Genomic DNA, 20,135 nt, shown 5'->3' with positions numbered 1-20,135 from the left:
TTATTGAGAGTCCTTAAGGGATGCCAGGAACAAGAAAGGAGTGGCAGGGAGGGTGGGGGAGAGAATGGGAGACTTGGGTGATTGCCCTGATGGCTATACCAGCACACAGTGAGCATGGTTCTCCTGTGCAAAGCTGCCTTCATAGGAGGACAGCACTGGTTCCCTGAGCAGAACCCCCATACAGCCATTTCAGAGAGCCACTCCAGCAAAATGGAGTGACCAGACAGGAGTGCCAAACATGACTGCAAGGTCCCTGCTGCTAGAGATGGAGCTGTGAAATTCACTGCTGCTGCTATCATTCCAGAGCTGCATCTGGGCACTGAGAAGGGAGCATGTGGACAGAGGGAAAAAACAGCATAAGGCAGCCAATCAGAGTGTGGCTGCAACTGCCTCAGCAGTTGTGAGGCAGAACAGGATAGTGGGGGGGGGGGGGGCTGGAGCAGCTGCTGCAGCCATTCTTGCCACAAAACTCATTGGCAGAACCAAGGAAACTACAGAAAACATTGGAACTGAAATCACCCATAACAACAAGCAATGATGAAATGTGGAAACTTTAGGACAGACCATTGATTTTCCATGGGGACTCAAGGTAACCAAACATGCCACAGTTCACCATGCTTACCGAATTCACATGTAATGACCAAGACATTCCTGTCATGGCTTGTCATTATGTGTGAATATAACCAGTGTGTGTTGGAACACAAAACTGTCTACCTTTCATTCACTTCCAGAAGTAAGTCCAGATAACACCATTGAACCAAATGTCAGACAGTTCAGTGATTGCCACCAACATAAGGCCATGGGAGAGCCTATAAATCAGAAACCTCACAGTCAGGGAAAATATTTCTACAGGCTCACTCCACTAAGCCAAATGGCAGAAGGCTCAGCAATTACCACTGTGATTACCACAAGATACCCTGGCAGAAGGAACAAGTAGCTGATCTGCTGCTGTCACAAAGTCTTTCACAGATACTAGGATGAAACACCCTTATCGCTGCAGAAGCAGTATCTCCTCATACCTCCCTTCTCCACAAAGAAGGAGAGCACTGTATGCTGACACCTAAGCAAGCCAATAGTTCACATCTGCACATTAGGCCTCAGTTGCCAGGAGAATCTAGTGATTTAAGGTACAGCCCACTTTGCTCCAGCAACCTTTATGAAGTCCCAATAAGTTAGGGGTAGAAATAAGACAGACTGTGATAAAGTTAGAGGGAGAAAAAGACTAACCAAAAGAAAGCAAAAAAGAAACGCAATAATCTCTAAACTGTAACTTCTGGAAACTAATTTTCCCAATACATGACTTTAAACAGCAATCTAAACTGAATTAACATACCAGTCCGGAACGATATGCCAGTCAGTGAATATTCCACCTGTACATTGAGCACCACATTCAATCAGATGACCTGCAAGACTGAAAACCAAAAGTAACATCCAAGTTGCAATATACATTTTAGTAGCATTTTAGTTTAATACAAAACACCCTAATGTTTCCATTTTATTTTCTTACAGAAGAAGCAAAAGCACAAATATTGCTGAACTGATTATAAAATACATTTTTATAGGCATCCAACAGTAGCCCTTTTATTCTACAGTCTTAATCTGTAAGATGGAAAAATATATTCTTTTCTAAATAAGATTCCAAAACTTAATGGATACACTGACAGTTTCTATCTTCTTTAACATATGTTGTACAGAGTGCTTATTTGGCCTTTTCCATCCATTTGATGGACAGCTGAAACATTATTATCTAATCTCACTTACTGCTTAAATTGACTATAGTATATCAATGACCATGGTATATCACCTAATTTATAATTTAGACCATTTACTTCAAACTCCTTGGTTAGAAAAACCATTTCCCCTAAGTCCTAGAAGCAACTTGACTGAATCTAGCTGGTAGCAGTGTTCACACCAATCTGCAGAGACAACTGGAACTGTTAGGGGGTTGTTGTGGTGCATTGATGGTCATCAACTTAGATGGCTTTCAAAGAAGACAAGTTCATGGAGGTGAAGGCTATCAATGTCTATCAGTCCTGATAACTATATTTACTCTCCAATGTCAGAAGAAGTGTACGTATGTACAGCAGTTTCTGGGAAGTCTTGCCACAAGGGTGCTGTTGCACTCAGATTCTACTAGTGGGACCCTGGAGGGAGCTGATTCGCCACTGTGTGAACAGTATGCTGGACTAGATAGACCACTGGTCTGATTCAGGAAAGTTCTTGTGTTCTTATATTAGGTTTGGTTGAATCACTTGCCTTTGTGATTGGAGGGGGTCCTCAAAGCCTAATGACACCTTCCTTCCTCAACAGGGAAGTTGAAAAGGAATACTGAACTGAGTCTAACCCACATGCATAGGTGAAACAGGAAAGTGATAATGGCATTGCTGAATTTAACAAATGTGACAATAGCTACATTCCGATGACAACATCCTCGTTCAATAAGTCAAGATATGCAGAAACTTCATGCATGCAAATATAGCCCCTTTGCTTCCACTTTGTTCCTGTATTTGCATAAGCAATTCCCATTCCATCCAAACCAATACCCATGTTTACGTGACACAACAGCCCAGAGTAGCTTAATTTAGTCATGAAGTAGTCATGGGTTATTTGAGGATTGACTACTAGTCAAATAATCCACAACATCAGGTTTGTATGACATGATAAGCTACCAGAATGCTTCCATTGCCACTTGTATATTCAAAATGGCAGCTGACAGACTCTACAAATGCCCATAGGGAAATCAACCCACACTGGCTTATTGTTACAGGTGAACAGGCCCATTGTTTAGAGTTGGTTTCCAACCCCCACAACTTGTTTGGAAGCCATTAACCGCAGCTCCAGTTGTGAACTTACTAAGTCAATTTTCTTCAGGCCAATCTATTCAATGCTGTATACAGCATTCCCACACCAGTGTCAAAAATCCACACTTGCAGCAGATACAGTGCCGAAAGCTATGCACATAACACACTTCATGTACCATGTACATTATTTCCAACCGAGCAGGAGAGCTTTGTTCAGACATATCAATCTCATTGGATCAGGATGAACAATTCCCCAAAACATATTATGCCAAAATTAGTATTTAAGTTTATCTTCTAAGCTCATTATATTTATTGTGTAAACAAGCATTAAATAAGCACTTTCCAAACTAATGTTTCTAGTTGCAATATCTTAAATATAGTTTATGATAGTTCATTACATTTATATGGTTTATTAATAAATGTTAAGTTAAAATATAAACAGTCATATCCCTTACCTTCCAGATGCTAAGAGGTTAAAGTCATTTCTATTCCAGCCAAACTATAAAAATATAACATTTCACGTTTTAAGTGAAGCATCATTAAAGGATGTACTATTAAAATATTAGATAGTACAATCCAGTTCCTCAAGAATACAGTGCTTGAAGCATATTTCAAAAGGCTCAACTGAGTCCAGTCTATCCCTATCCCACCTTATGCACGTACACCTGCAAATAGCACAATAGGGTCATGAGGGAAAATGTCTATGCCCAACTCATACTCCCATCCAGCCTTCTTCTTGCTACAAACTGCTTATGAGATTCAGGAAAAGGGTGGATGAAAGGGTCAGAGAAAAGGCTCTATTAAGTTTACAATACTTTGTGCATGCATACTGTGTCTGCTGTGAACTAAACTTAGCCATGACATCAAATAAACAGATAACTCAAATGCCACTTAACATAGTAACGTTTTAAGTTGTTAGCATATACAAATGCTAAAATCCCCCATTAAAATAAATGTATAATATGATAAACCAGCATACAGTTGCAGCTTATGATAGACAAAAACAGATGAGGTTCACATGCATGTGACATTTTACAGATACAGGATAGTATCCAGTGGTGTTGGTCTGCCAGAAGAAGGGGACTCCTGAAGAAACAGACTTCCCATTCCTCCCTGGAACCTCCAGAGCAAAAGCAAAATGGCAAAAGTCCCATTAGACAACCGGACTTCTGCTCACATGAGGGCTGGATATAACTTATAAAGAGGGGTCTTTCAAGTATCTTGGAAACAAGACACAGTGAGGTCTGATCTCATTAATATCCAGTTTGTATTCCACAAAGATCCCCTAACTACATCCTATTAAGTTATTAAACTGAAAGTACTCAAAAGATGGTTTTCAAGGCAAGGGGCATTACTTGCCAGCACCTTTCATATTACAAATGAGACATTGTAAAGATGCTTTGTTTACTCAATGACAGAATTACTTGCACTGCATTTTTAATGTGATAAAACACTGTCAACAGATTAAAAAAAAACATAGCTTTGAAGGACATTGTCCTTTTGTGCCACCTTGTGGCCAACTAAACTTTTTGCATATTGTAAATGGAGTCAATGTTAAATTTGCATGATTGCCAGAGCTCAGGTTGATTTAAGCCATGGAGGAGTGTGGCTCATGCTGGTGGCCATTGTGAATATTCAAGCCACTGTAGGCAGGTGCCTCTTGTGAGATATTGTGAGCTGTCAAGCTGGTACAGAGTAGATTGTTGCCATGATTAAGAATACATCTACAACTGAGAAACAGCTCACAGTGTGTTCGAACAATTATATGAACCATCCCAGAATGGTTAAATGATATATTTATCCAGAGAAAGCAGCAAATGTTTAAAAATACAGAATGGAAACATAGCCATTAACATGAATAACCAATTCACCTTTAAAAAGAACTAGGTTGCACTGATAAAATGAATATATTTGCCTTGCGCTTCATCCACAATAACAAATATACCAAACTACCCAACCTAAGGGTGGCAAACAATGTTAGTCCTATGTAGACCCCCTGAAATGAATAGGATTTAAGTTTGTTGTGACTACCTGAAGTCTCATTAATTGTAATGTATCTATTGTGCTTAGGACTTACATTATATACTACCCTAAGTGTTCTATATATTTCTGGAAGAAAGATGAAGATTGAATCCATAAGTCTTCAGGTAGTCCTAATAACTTTCTCATTGCCAAAAGTGGGAAAACTTGGAAAATATTGCTAATGTAAATGAACTACTGCTGTTCTCTTGATTACACTGTGTAGCAATTTATACAAAGATTTCACAGTGTTACTTTAATATACCACAGCAAATGTATGTATATATGTAATATTAGGACAAAATTGTTAGGTATAGTTTGCCAAAAGCCAACAACTAATATAAAAGTGTGCATGAAAATATGGAGAAATGCCCATTATTTAATTTCCTTTCCACATAAATAAAGGTAATGCTTAGTTTATATACAGTCAGCAAATAAAAGGAATACACTGTCAACAATTCAGAGACAACACAATTTTCTGAATACAGTTTTCATTTAAAACTTGCTATAACAAATTAAACCAATACATGAGCAGTGACTAGCTTTGGCGACCTATTTTGGTAGCATACGCCAGACATTTTTATCAAGCTCAACATTATTTTTTAAGATTTGAAAATAAGTAAAACTTAAGAAGCACATTTGTATTTCATTTCAAGGAATTACACTAAGAATAAAAAAATGGAAATATGTTACATACATATATAGAAGACCTTAAGCTCGAATTCACACTTACAGAATGAATTAGTGGTCCCAAAACAAGACTACTGTCAACACATCTTCCAGTAATCACAACATCTGCTCCTAGGTCAAGAGCTCTGCTTATTGGTCTTGCACTGAACAAAGAAAGTAAAAATAATAAAAAAAACATGGGATCACCGTTCAAAATAATTGAATATTTGATCTGAAAGAGTCAAAGTTCAATCCAGCATGCTGTGCAGTTGAGTTTGTAGTATACAGTCTGATTCACTTATTATATGCATAACAATAAATGTATAGTTCTTCCTGGGGCAAGGGGAGGAGATAGCACAATTTATTTATTCATTTAAATATTTATATCTGGCCTGTTTCACTAGGCAGCTCACAATATTAAAAGAATGAACAACATCCCTACACAGCTCACTATATTTAAAAATAACAATAAAACTTAAAACATTTATAAACTGATTATTCTATAAATTATTACAAGTCTAAAATTCCAATCAAATTATTTACTCAACAGGTCAGAATAGCATCCATGGGAGGAATTAAAGAGTGAAGTCTTCACCTGGTGCCAAAAAGAATACAAGGATGGCACGAATACCTTTAGGGAGGGCATTCCAAAATGAACTAGGAACCTGGTGTGTAAGTTTTAATCACAGTCCAACCACATAAGCAACAGGCAGGCTTAGGCATGTCACCTTCTATCAAGTTAAGATCTTTGTCTGTTAAATTGAAATGATAAGAAACCACCTCACCTTAAAACAGGTTTTACTGGGTTAGGATTGAGCAGGGCTTTTTTTTTGTCACAGAACGCACCGGAACAGCGTTCCGGCATTCCGGCACCTTTTTTTCAATGGATTTCATGAAGTGATTTTGAGGCATAGCAGATCAGCAGCAAACATCATTAACATAGTCCCTGCAGGCTGCTATTGTGTCTGCTATCTGCTATCTGATAGTGAGAGATAGCTGCTTGGGATGCTGCTTTGCTTGGGATTGGGGTGTGTGCTTACTGCCAGCGGGACGTAAGTTCCGGCACCTTTTTCTTTACAAAAAAAGCACTGGGATTAAGATCATAAAGTGACTATTTTGAAATACCTAGAATAGTCTTCACACACAGATTGCTTAGTACAAAACCTACTACAGCTTTTTTCTGGTACACCCAAATTCATTGCCTTTCCCTAACATTGCATTAGCTACTGTTCCTGACTTTCTTGCAGAGAATTCATCACAGGCTCTAGCACCTTGGCATGTTCACTAGTAAGTGTTTGTGTATCATTAGAGAAGTTACTTGGCACTTTAAGAATCCTTGTATCAAACCAAGAACCAAGATCATTTAACCTGATTCCAAAAAACACATCTCAGTTTCTACACAATGCAGGCAACTAAATGTATGCCGTGTCAATACTCTGAAAAGCATGTCCTTATATTACTTTTCACAAAATAATCTCTTAAAAATCTTACCCCAGATATACGTTCATGCTGTGAATATTTTCTGGAAGCATTTCTCCATTATACCCTTTCAAGATAATGTCTTTTATGTTGTTTAACTGTAACATACATGTGTATTAACATTTAATATGAAATTACTGACATGGCAACTGTAACTTTCAAGATATAAAATATATATTTTGTAATAATTCTAGACAAAATGACTCAATTACAAAGGCAAAGTAACAAAGAGAATACCACACAAGATCACAAAAAAACTACTATGACATGATTCTGACAAACAATGTTAGTCCTATGCTTAGTAGACTGACTGAACTGATTACGTTAGTCATGATGAGCATGCCCTATATGTTTCAGTGTTGGATATTATCCTGATCCAGTCAAAGAATCACTTCATTCATGACATTTGTTTGATGGACTCATCAAGAAACTGGTCAGGTTTCAGCGGCTATAACTATAGACCAGTTGCAAATATCCCCTTCTTGGCCAAAGTGCTCAAGCAGGTGGTGGGTGATCATTTCCAGGCTCTCTTGGATGAAATGGACCATCTTGATCCATTTCATTTGGATTCAGGTCTGGATTTGGAACAGAAATTGCCTGGGTCACTCTAGGATGAGAGGGACAGAAGGAGGAAGAGTGCGATCCTGTTGGTTTTCCTGGTTGTCACAGCTGCTTTTGGTATCATACATCAGGGGTCCTCAAATTTTTTGAATAAGGGGACAGTTGAAAAGTGCCAAGGATGGGCGTGGGCTGCCAAGGCTGTGTGGGCAGGGGGCACGGGCTAGGCTGGAGGGGGCGTGCACGTGCAGGCAGAGAGGCAGGGACATGTGTGCGCAGAGATCCTTTTCTCGGAGTCCAAAACAATCTCCTTGCAAGCAAGCCAGTGTGGCTTGCTCACAAGGAGATCATTTTGGACTCACTGGGAGAAAAGGATGTCCCGGCAAGGCCCCAGCTTGCTTGCAAGGAGTTCCTTTTCTCCAAATGAGTCCAATCCGATCTCCCCCTTGCTCGGAGAAAAGGTTCTCCTGGCAAGGCACCGGCTTGCTCGCAAGGAGATCCTTTTCTCTGAGCGAGTCCAAAACAATCTCCTTGAGAGCAAGCCGGCACCTTGCCATGCATGGGCTGGATCAATGGGCATGGTGAGCCGGATCAGCCCATGGGCTGTAGTTTGAGGACCCATGCCATACATCACGATATCCTTCTGGACAGGTTAGTTGAGTTGGGAGTGGGAGGCACTGCATTGAAGTGGATCCGCTCCTACTTGGCTAACTGGGTACAAAAGGAGGTGCTGGGGGATTGTTGCTCTGCGCCATGGCATTTCTGCCATGGAGTGCTGCAAGGTTCTATTTTCTCTCCCATGCTGTTTAACATCTACCTGAAACCGTAGGAAGGAGTCATCAGAGGGTATGGGCTGAGATGACATCAGTATGCCTTTTTATTTTCCCAATATTTTAACAGTTAATTGGTTTTATCTGTGTTCGCCTGGCACCATCTTTGCATATGTTTCAGTGCCAGGTGAAGACCTTTTTTATTCTGCTGGTATTTTAATTGTTAAACTAGTTTTTAATGCTATTTTAACAGAAGGGGATATGTCTTTTATGAAATCTGGTAGGTGTGCTTTTATTGTTGTTTTATTGTCTTTTTAATGTTTGTGATGTTTTTACTGTTTTGTGTGGTTTTATGGTTGTAACACACGCAGGGAACCATGTAGCTAGTGGAGCAGGTTAGAAAACAAACAAACAAATAAATAAATATACCTTCCTTTTCTATGACCAAATTATCCAACCTACCAAATTCTAAACCAAACACACACACAAATCAGAATTACCTCTCCCATCAAATCATCACCAGTAACAACAGCTATCTTCAAGTCAACACCAGCCTTTTTTGACACTTGCTGGAGAGCAGCAGCACATGCAAGCGGATTCACTCCACCTGCATTACTGACAACACGAATACCTACACAAAACGAAAATTTAAGACCATAAGCAACACTTATTTTAGGCGCATAGAAACTAGTTTCTCCTTTGACTATTTTGTTCAAACTGCTCTATTTTTAATTTTCTATCAAATCACTATAATGCTATAACATGCAGCTCCAAATGAAATTAAACAGACTTAAATAGTAATTTGTGGTGAACAAAAATTGCCTCAAGGAGAGCACACAGGAAGGGTTTTGTTAACTGGAAGAGACTCTGAATCGGACCAGATTATTGACAGAGGTTTCATAAACCATATTTATGAAACCAAGAATAAGTGCCAGAGTCTCCCCTGCCCCTCCTTTTCTCTCACCGCATGCCAACTTCAGTATGAACACTGAGGTCTGTATTAAGTCAAAGTTCCCACATGCATCTGAATCAGAGAACTCTGGCTTAATGCAACTTAAGAAACCAGGAAAGTAAGTTAGGATATGGTACTGGAAGGGAAGAGCTAAGCCAAGCACCCCTACTTCATGCCTGGGATCTAGCACTCACTAAGAATCTCCTAACCAGGAATATTTTGTATTACTGTGAACCACTCTGGCTCATTATTGGAAAATCCAAATAAGCATGCATCCTAAAAATAGGAAAATATTTTCTTTTAAGGTGGTAAAGAAGAAGACATGAATAGCTGTGATTTCTTTGTTCATTATCATCACAATCTAAAATTGCAAAGCAAGCAGAAATATAAAATGTCCTGAAGCATACCTTTCCTGTGTATGTCCTTTATATAAGGAGCCATTGCAGTTAATACAAAATCTGGAGTATATCCTAAGTCCTAAAACAAATAATAAAAATTGCAAACACTTTTATCAAAAGGATTCATGTTTGCTTTATAACATCAAGCAAACAAACAACAAGCAATTTAGGCAACAACAAAGTGTTTTCTTTTCCAAAACAAAATTTATTTGATTTTTATTATTTTACACATGAGATGCAAGATAAATATGTTATTCACTCACTATACTCTGTTACATACACGCTTAACTGGAAAATAACAAATTGAAATAGTCCTTCAAAAATAAAGCTGCAGTCTACAAGGACACAATGCTCTTTTTAAAATACAAGCTAAAATTGAATATTGGTGTGTTCATATACACTGATTTCAGTGGGTTTATCTATATTAATTACCTCACATGAAGTCCAATATCTTGAAGCTGACAGTTCAATCCTCATATCACTGCATTCTCCATTCAAGTACTAATCCTAATACTATTTTAAATTGAGCAGGAAAGCTACCAGAGTATCGGCAAAAAACTTGCTCTTTTAAGATATCCATATTTATTACTTTGCCTGCAAGCACATCTGGTATGTTACATTCCAAACTTAGAGGACTGCTATTTCTAGACTTAACAATATAAGTAGTTTACTAATTATTCATGATCAATAAAAATTACCATGATCGAGCAGCCAACTGATCCCAGCCTATCATTTTTCTTCCCACCAAAGCATTTTGGAATAATTCTGGAATAATTTGGAATATGTCAGAATCTAGGCTCATTTGTTTATGTATATTTTCCATTCTGGCAAAAACATGTGCATTTTAACTTACATAAGAAAGATTCCAAAATGTTCCAGCTGAGAAACAGTTAATTCTAAATACAAGTCCCAAAGCTTACTGGATCTACTTCCTGCACCAACCCTCAAGGAACGTGCCTCTTAAATCCAGATAACTGAGATTTCAAATAATGCAAATTCTAACAGATTTCATTGTTCCTGCAGTTAAAAAATTAAAAGCATAGCCTAATCAAATTGGAAATATATAATACAGACCTTCAAGCTTTGATGAGTTTTTATTTCAATAGACTATATTCTTATTATGTCTTTTTAATTTTTCAAAAAAAATGTGTTTACTTACTGGAGATTTGACTTTGGCAGTAGCTAGCAAAGACATTGTAATTTCAGAAAGATAATCAAAAACCAGGAAATCCAGCTTCCCACCATAGAGTAGCTGTGGAACTAATACAAAGAAATAAACTACATTTAATAACAATTTAAAAATTGCATTGCAACATAAAACAGAAAGTTCAGGAATATATCCTTTATAACAAACAAACATGTATTAATAATAACATTATTGCTTTGAAGACTGGGCCTTATCCTGGGCATGGATTATATAATTAAACACAAGTCCCATCATTCCTGCCCATGCTAGCTGGGGATTATGAGTGCAGTTGTACAACATCTGAAGGATCACACATTCCTCACTCACAGATTAAAGGGAATTATTATCAATATACAGTTCCTTGCAGAAATATTCATCCTTGTCCTTTTCCATATTTCGCTTTGTTACAGCCTGGAATTAAAATAGAATTGGCATTGTTACCACTTGATGTACACAAGAAACTCAACAGTGTGAAAGTGAAAAATATTTTTATTGTGGTTCAAAAGTAAACAAAAACAAACCAGCATTTGTTATTCTCATAAGTGCTCACCCCCAAGTAAGTACCTGGTAGAAGAACCCTAGGCAGCAATTACAGCTGTGAGTGTTCTTGCCAAGTCTCTATCAGCTTTGTGCATCCAGATTCTGAAATGTTTGCCCATTCTTCCTGGGAAACTGCTCTAATCAGCTGTCAATGATGATGCTATGAACAGTTAAATCACAGCAGCAGATTCTTCAGCTCCTTCAAAGTCACTATAGGATTCTCTAATGCCCACCTTACCCAGTAACTGAGTTTTGATTGACTGCCCTCTCTAAGCAGTGCAGCAGTTGAGTTATATTCTTTCCATTTTGTAATACCGGATTTAACAGTGCTCTGGGGGGTGTTCATAGTTTGCAGTATTTTTTATAACCCAACTTGGATTGGTGCTTCTTCACAATTTTATCCCAGAGTTGTTTTGATAGCTACTTGGTATTCATGATGTTGTCTAGGTAAGTTCTCTAAAAAAAATGCTGAAGCCTTCCAAATATAGGATTTAATCTGAGATCATGTGGCAATGGAACTGTACACAGGTACGCTCCATTCAACTACTAAAGGTAAAGTATGTGGCTTCTGCAGGCAATTAGAGCTTATTCAGGCATTTCACAGCCAAGGGAAAGAATGCTTTTTCAACCAGCAAATGCCAATCAGTCAATAAAAAATATGTTGTACCTTCACACAGTTGAGTATCTTGTACAGGACCAGGACATGGGAGGCGCAAAAAGGAAAAGCAAAAGGGTATTTGGAAATGGGAGGTCAGGGAGAAAAAGAGAAGAATCCTCCAAGCCAAGTGGCTCATTTCAGAGGAATTTAGGAGGGGTGGAGATTGTAGGAAGGTTGCATTATTTTAACTTCACTTTTTTTCATCCTTTTTTAAAATTGTAAAATCTGGACCATGACATCACATAGTCCTAACCCTCGTTTTGGTATAATCAGAAGATTTGGTATAACAGGAAAAATTAAAGCAGAGGGAAAGAAAAAATTCTGTGGAGGTTCATTAAAAGCTTTGCTGTGCTGAGGCATCTGAACTTCTGCAGAAGTCAAAAGTTCCAGTCTGGGAAGTAACATCAGATGCTATGTAAATACTAATATCTTTTACCAGGGATAATACTAATATCTCCCTATCCTTTTTTGCTCCCTGTTTAAGGTTTAATTTGAAGAGGGAAGGGGAAAGCTACTAGCAAAGGCATATCATAGTAGAAATGGAGAGAAAGAAAACTAAGAACAGACTTAGGGAAAAAAGATTGCAATCTCCTGGTTTAAAAGGTTTGTGCCCTTCTGCTACACTCCGTATTAGCCTACTAAGGGAGTGACTCCTAAAGTCCCCTGGTAACTGCAGGGATTCTGAGTTTAGGGAGGAGAAGCAGGCTTGTATTAAGGCAGGTGACAGAGTGGAAACTCTACAGATCTGTAGCACAAGCTCAGCTGTGTTATCATCTAGCAATGCACATGATGGCTTATCCCTGTCCAAATATATGTAGACTGTACCCCAGGGGTCTCAAACTCAACTTACCTGGGAGCCGCTGGAAGTAGAGTCTGGGTGAGGCTGGGCCACATCAAATATTACACCACTGCGGTGGTGCTGGGCCGCTCATCCCGCATCGCTCCTGGAGGCCGGCCCGGGCGCCGCCAGCGCTTTGAAGGCCACAGGGCCCCTCCCCTGTGCCCCACCCGTCCTGGCAAATGGTCCGCAGGCCACGAGTTTGAGACCCCTGCTGTACCCTAAGGCTGCGATCTTTTACTTCCCAACTGGAAATACATCCCATTAAACTCAGTGAGCTTACTTCCAAGGAAGCATGTGTAGCACACTGTCCCAGAGGTTATGTCTAATGTTTAGGGTTTTAGTTAAACTCTTTTTGTTAGTGTCACTCTATACATCATCATAGAGCAAAATATGAAAATGCAGTGGCAAACAACAAAAGAGAATTAAATAAGAAAATTAACTGTGTTTGCATCTGTCTTTTCCCTATTATCAAATGTATAAGGACTGAACTTCTGCATCAAAATATTGCAAGTGGTCCTTAGTTGCCAGTTAAACTGAAGAACATGACCAGCAAAGTATTCTAAGAGCACACCATTCAAAAGCTTCCAAATCCTAGTACTGTACTCAAATGACCTTTATGTTGGTGTATGACAGCCAGTGTAATACAGCAGTTAAGAGAGTTGGGCTGCACCACAGGAGACCTAGATTTTGGTCCACATTTGGTTACAAAGCTCACCAGGTGTCTTTGGGATGGCCAATGACTTACATATAGCCAATGTCTACCACAAAGGTCTGGCTGTTGTGAGAATAAAGTGGAAAAGAGGAGGAAAGGCAAGATATAAAGGTGGCTAACAAGACTTTGGGGTTTTATTTTGGATCCACCCATTCACAAGAGCCCAGCTGCTAAAAGTGAAATGTAGCCCAATTCCCAACATGCATTTACAAATCAGATCATATACTCTTTTTTTTTTTCTTATTTTAATCACTCTAACTATTACTACCCTGCTGGGAGACAATGTTGATGTTTGGACTGGTGAAGCAGGCAATGCATGCTTATTTGCAACACCAGCAGAGCACTACCCCTAAGTTTGGGCACATGTATGGCAAGTTAACTGTAGGGGCTGTAAACAAATACATTAGCACCATCTGCTGTCGTGTTTTGGCCGATTTCACCAGAGCGAATTTCAAATGAGTCAGGCCTAGTTTGCTTATATAGTAGATTTTTGCTTTTCTTTTCTTTTTTTGCATATTTCGAGCTGTTTTGCAGTTCCCTTTCCACAAGCACTCCCTTTGAGCCTAAGAATACCGCTGGTGCCTAAAATGATCACTTTTTGAGCAAAACATTACCCATTCTCAGTTGAGAATTATGCAAAGCAAGCCTGTTTCAGTTATGATGGACAAGCTGGCAAATTTGTATCTCATTTCCTTCTGCTCCCACCCGTCCGTTAGCTCGGAGCGACGCACAAAGATGGAATCACCCCCTTTACCCTTGCAAGGTTAGGCTAAGAGGTCTGACCCGAAGTGACTTAGTGAACTTTACGGGAGAAGAGGGATTTGAATGCTTTTCTCTCCAGCCAAAGTCCAACTCTTCCAACGAAAAGCCCAAGTCTTTTGCAGAGCCATAGCTGAATCTCAGGTCAGAAATTGAACGCATTGTCGTTTGTAAAGCATCAGTCTAAGCATAAAGTAGCGCCGTGAAAAAAAATACTAAGCGGGGCAGGAGACATATTTGGGATCTGGCTGGGAAAAAAGTCGAATTAGCAGAACGTATAGTAAATGTACGTAGCAGCATTTAGAGAAACAGAGGCAGCAGACGAGCGGGAGGCAGGATAGGGGGATCTTAGAGCGCACTCTGTGACGTTACTCAGAAGCAAGTCGCCTGGGTTCAACGGCGGTCACTTCCGTGCAAGTACGGGGATGTGGGATGTGTAAGTCTCGGGACACGGTGCGACTATTTCCCGCCTTTCCGCAAAAGCGCCGACCTGCGGGGGGTTCGGCGTGGGGGCGGGCACCAAGAAGAGCTGCCGGCGCCGAGCCTCGGGCCGGCCGGCCAGTCCCTTCTGCGCCTCCCGACGCGGCCGAGCGCCACCCCGCTGGACCCCGCGCAGGCGGCCCCCGCGCCAGTACCTGAGGCCGCCGTGTCGCCCCAGAAGCCTGAGGCGCAGCCGACCCGCACAGGGCGCGGCTGAGGGGCGCACGGCTCAGTGCTCCACCGGCGGCGGCTGCTGCATCCCGCACCCAGGAGCCGGGGCGCAGTAACGGCTGCCCGGCGGGCCAGCAGCGCGGCGCAGCTCATGGTGTCTCCTCGACAGGCCGGGCCTGGGCGGGCTCCTCTACGGGAAGTGGCGCGGAGGAGGAAGAAGCGCCGGCGGGCAGTCCTCGCCCGGCCTCTTTCTGGTCGTGGCCGAGGCAGCCGCCCCCGCTTGCTGCTGGTAGTTCCCCTCACCTTTTTGCGACTGGAAGGCCCTTTTTCCATGCCGGTGCCCAGAAAGGCGTGCGCTTCCCTCGGGACCCAAACTTCTGTGACTTCGTTAGGTGAAAGACGCAGAAAAGCAGCTGGCGAAGCTCCCGACGATAGCCTTAAAAAGAAAAAAAAAGTTCCGCTTAGATAGAGCTTGCTGTATTTGAGACCCCATCTATGCTCCTTTCTTTCAAGATTCGTAAAATAGACTCCCATCTATTTTACGAATCTTGAAGGAAAGGAGAACAAATATAATAATGTTCAAGCCCATTGTGCAAAGCACACACAAGAACATTTTCTTACCTGCATATATAGTTCTTGAGTCTGACTGAAGAGTGGTTCCTCACAAGAAAGAAAAGGCAGGATATAAATGCCATGTAAAAATGATAGTAATAATAATATGGAAAAGAAATGTTGACCTAAAATAAGGCAATTATAAGCATTGGGTAATTGTTTCTGATGGACTTTTGCATTCAAAACAGCAATCAATGCCACCACTCAAATTTTCGTGAGACACTAAACTTCAACATCCTCCAGACTACAATTTGACCAGCAGATGGCGCTATTGCACTGTTGTAGCATCCTGGCTAAATTCTAAAAATAACCACGGTTATAAATACGCAGGTATTGCCCATTTGAACACTACTATCTATAGTTCATTGCATAGTGTAGCAGCTGTCAATCATGGAAGCAGTTTGTTATAAGCAGAGGCTGTGATTTTGCACACCACTGCCGCTGAGATACTTGGGAGGAAATGTGAACTGTATTAATGTCTTTGGGATAAAATGTAGCTTTTTTCGATTTATTACAATTAACAATACTATTTCACACTGTAGTTTTGAATTTTATTTATTTAAACATGTATGCATAGGCCGCCTATAACTGCAGAGGCCTTCCTAGGCGGCTCACAATACAATTTTGTTTTCCATTTTGCCAGTACAGAGGCTCTGGAAGACCTTAGTACTATTGCAAAAGGTCAGCAGATGACAGCCTGTAATTACTACTTTGTCAAAGCCCATTAATTTAATACAAATCATAAAGAATTTAAGAAGTGCTAATTTTGGGGGAATTCTAATGAAATCCCTGGAAGATGTCCCTTTGACTTCAAGGGTGTCAGGTCCAGATCTCTGCTACATTTGTATTGAAGTGATTGTGAGCCACCCATAAGTGCTGTGGCACAATTGGGTGGTATACAAATGTTTTAAATAAATAAATGGGTACAGAAACATTGAATCTACTGAATACTGCAACTCCTGCTGGATCTTGGAAGCTTGTTCTTACGCTGCTGCTTGAGCTCTGCAGTGCACCTATAGCGATTTATCATTTATTTTCCAACATTAATACATATTCAAAATGACTTTCAAGCTTTGTTGAAGAAAGTGTAAACAGTAAAATAGACCATCTATTTGAATGGGCAGAACAGAGCATCTCCATGCTATTAAAGACCCCTGACATTGTTTCACCAGATGCCACAGTTATTCTTACAAACATTTTAAGCATTAGTATATTCTCCAAGAATCATCCAACAGCCTCAGACTTGCCAGTTTTCTATGATGGCTAGTTTTTGTGTAAGTTTATAGCAAGGGGCAGCAGACAGCAGCAGCCATATCAAGCAGGGTAACCAGGACGACCACTCTGCCTAGTTACCAGGGAAACAAAAGGCTTAACTGAGAAATGGACACTACAGCCAATCAGTAGATGTTGCTTTTTTAAAGATTTATTCTATACTTGCGCTAAGAAGAAAATCAGTGGATATTTTTCTTTTATACTTTAAAACCACGGGAATATTTCAGTGTACCTAAGCAACAGCACAATTAGAGAAAAAATGACAATTTTACTGTAGCCTGACTCGTATGTGTGAATTGTATAATACATGGTGAGAGAAGCAGCAGGATCACATGTTTATCCTCACACCCAAACTTATACCACTCCTCCAAATGTCACTGTGCTCAATATAACTTCTGAAGTAAGTAGTCTTTTGTAACTGTAGACATTTCCCATGTGCTTTATAATCCTGATTAGGGTAATAAATGGTTCAGGAGCCTGCCTAGAAGTTATTCTGAACATGGTGGGGATGGAAGGAAGAGCACTGTGTACAACACTGCTGCCCATTTTCCCTTCCTTAGTCTTTTCCAGGGCTACTCCTATCTTAGAAGGAAGCATTTGCCTCATCTCTAGAGAAGGAACCTGAGTGCTGTATGGCCTCCTCTATACCAGAAGTTAGCTTGCTGTGTTCAGATGCAGTGGAAGATACAACTCCATTATTGGAAAGATTCATCCACCATTCCACTTGGCTTTTGCACATGGGATGGGAAGAAGTGCCATCATGTTATTTTCCTCAGGCAGCAAAATATCTTGGGCTGGCCCTGTTCTGTTCACATGAATAACATGCCAATAGTGTGGCTTCTGCAGCATGTTCTAATCCCTGTTGACTTCATGGACCAGAACATATACTGAAGTAGAGAAACACCTAAACACAAATCCATGTACAGATGAAAATCTGCCTCTTGTTCATCTCAGTCAGCTTTGGGGGAGGACCTTACATGCTGCATTGGGACAAATCAGTTTAAGCAATGTCTAATCAGAGTACCTATTCAATGCTGCAGCCAAGATTAGGAATACAAATAAAGAACTTTGAGACCTCAGCCCTCAGTTATGACTGAAAGCACAAACAAGAGCTGACACAAGTGTCCTAAATCCCTGCCACACATTAACTAAACAACTCAAGAAGGGCATATGGTAACAATTTGGCTTGACTGAATGATTGACAAACCACTTTTTGAGCAATTATTTTAATGTACATTTCTATTTTGTAAGAATATTGTTCAACAGGATGTTCTTCAAGCTTATTTGTATCACATCCTGTCAAATGTGTGTTATTTCTGTTTTCAACCTTTTCCTGTTTGATTTCATTGCATCAATAATTATCTGCAAGTAACTGAGTTTGTTGTAGACTCTGTCCTCACCTAATTGCAAAGTATTGAACAAATATTTGAGCTGATTATCTTGCCCTTGCACATTAGTGCATCAGTTTTTTTGTTTGACAAATGGAGTTCACTGCTCTTCTGCTCAAGGTAAAGTATACACTGCAATCTCCGTTACATACAGAACTTAAAAAATAACTTTTATAAATGAACCAAAGTCCCTCAGATATCTGTAAACCAACAAAGTATTATTTCTGCATAGCTGTAATCTAAAAGCTGGGCTGCGAACTAACAATATTAAATAAAAAGTTGAAAATGTTTTCAAAAATGGTTATTTGTATGAGCATAACTCAAAGGAATACAGCCACTCTTAAGAGTGCTCTGGGGCACACAAAAACTATAGCTTGATCAGTTCATAACAATACAAATTGTAAGCAACAATTCACTTGTGCAGGAAAGAAAAAGTTTGATTTCTTTTTGTGTAATGTTATTATTTAATTGACCTCCCTTATAATCAACTTCAGTTAGAGGCAAATGTTCAGTGATACCTGTCAAATAAAATCCATTTGATTATTGTAAAGGGATGAAATCTTCTGAATTTGCATAGAATTTTTGTGTGGCATAATGTTCTGCCCACTATCTATCTTGTCAGAAATAGCATAGACCAAAGAAAAGAGCATTTTCAAAATAAAATTGTTAATGAACGTTTCACTTAGAAATGGTGCCAAACAAACATATACCATGTTGTTGTTTTTTCAGGGACTGTTTCAGTTTACAGTGAGAAATTATATAAGAAGGACAGCTGCCGCAACAGCATTTACTTGTGGAATTCCATAATGGATACAGTTTACTCAGGCCTGACAACTTGTCAGTCAATAGACGCCAAACAGACCTCACCAGCTATGCACTTTCTCCCCCACAATAAGACATGCCACTGCCAAAGTAGCACTCACTTCATCTGAAATGTCAGAGGAACCCACAGGAGAACTCCTGAAGATGATATAAGTATATAGCATTGGTCACTCTCGGGTTGGAGCAGGTCCCCAAGTTCCAAGGCATTCAGGCTAGCTACTGTGTTCTGAACTAGCTGCAGTTCAAAGGCAGTCTTAAACAATCTCCCGACATATAATGTGTTTCCACATTCTAACCCAAAGTTAGCCCAGCAGGAGTAACTGCAGTCTAACCATCCCTCTTTAGGAAAGGTTACAACTAGTACACAAGCCCTGGGTGGTAAAAGTCTCTCCAAGTCATTGAGGCCATATTTTGCCAGATTAAAAAGTAGCAACCCTAATCATTCTTCTTTTCCATCAATATGAAGACAACCAAACTTTGCCATTGTAACATAATGCACTGCTTGGAACCATCATTGTGGTAATATAACATGTAAACACAGTTAATCTATATACTTTATTTAGGTGCTCTACAAGCTTCCTGACCAAAGCTGTCAACCTGTCCTGGATGCGGTTGCACACCCCCTGAAGGACAGGGTTTGTAGCTTTTGGGTGCTCCTGGACCCAAAATTATCACTTGAGTTTCAGGTAGACTCAGTGACCAGGAGCACCTTCTTTTAGCTATACTTAACTGCAGCCCTACCTGGACAAGCAGAGCCGAGCCACAGTCACACTTCTCTGGTAATCTCTTGAGATGACTATTGTAATGCCCCCCACAGGAGGCTGCCCTTGAAGTTGGTCCAGAAACTTCAACTGCTACAAAATAAGGCAGCAAGTCTGCTGGCACAAGCCATGTGCCCATATCAGCCCGATATGGTATCAGTTGCACAGATTACCAGATGAGCTCCAGGCCCTATTTAATAATATATATATAAAGCCCTAAATGGCTTGAATCCAGGATACCTGAAGAACCATCTGCTCCCTTAGGTATCTAAGACTGGATGAGGAGG

At 40.1% G+C, this 20,135-nt stretch overlaps 1 protein-coding gene across 1 annotated transcript in view; it reads right to left on the bottom strand.

Annotated features, from left to right (window-relative positions):
* LOC123023753 overlaps nt 1-15,337 on the bottom strand; it is a 61,212-nt gene extending 45,875 nt beyond the window's left edge. The window contains exons 1-8 of the mRNA XM_044430748.1: nt 15,297-15,337; nt 10,806-10,906; nt 9,656-9,725; nt 8,797-8,927; nt 6,981-7,066; nt 5,554-5,653; nt 3,257-3,300; nt 1,334-1,411 (exon numbers count right to left, since the gene is read on the bottom strand). Of these exons, the coding sequence (XP_044286683.1) occupies nt 1,334-1,411; nt 3,257-3,300; nt 5,554-5,653; nt 6,981-7,066; nt 8,797-8,927; nt 9,656-9,725; nt 10,806-10,841 (545 nt within the window). The 5' untranslated portion in view covers nt 10,842-10,906; nt 15,297-15,337. The remainder of the gene's footprint in view (nt 1-1,333; nt 1,412-3,256; nt 3,301-5,553; nt 5,654-6,980; nt 7,067-8,796; nt 8,928-9,655; nt 9,726-10,805; nt 10,907-15,296) is intronic.
* Between the last annotated feature and the right edge of the window lie 4,798 nt (nt 15,338-20,135).

Source organism: Varanus komodoensis, unplaced genomic scaffold (genome assembly GCF_004798865.1).
Source record: "Varanus komodoensis strain SLA01 unplaced genomic scaffold, ASM479886v1 scaffold21, whole genome shotgun sequence".
In the NCBI taxonomy this organism is placed as follows: domain Eukaryota; kingdom Metazoa; phylum Chordata; class Lepidosauria; order Squamata; family Varanidae; genus Varanus; species Varanus komodoensis.
Note: the sequence above shows the minus strand (reverse complement) of the source record. Positions and strands in the feature narration are given on the sequence as shown.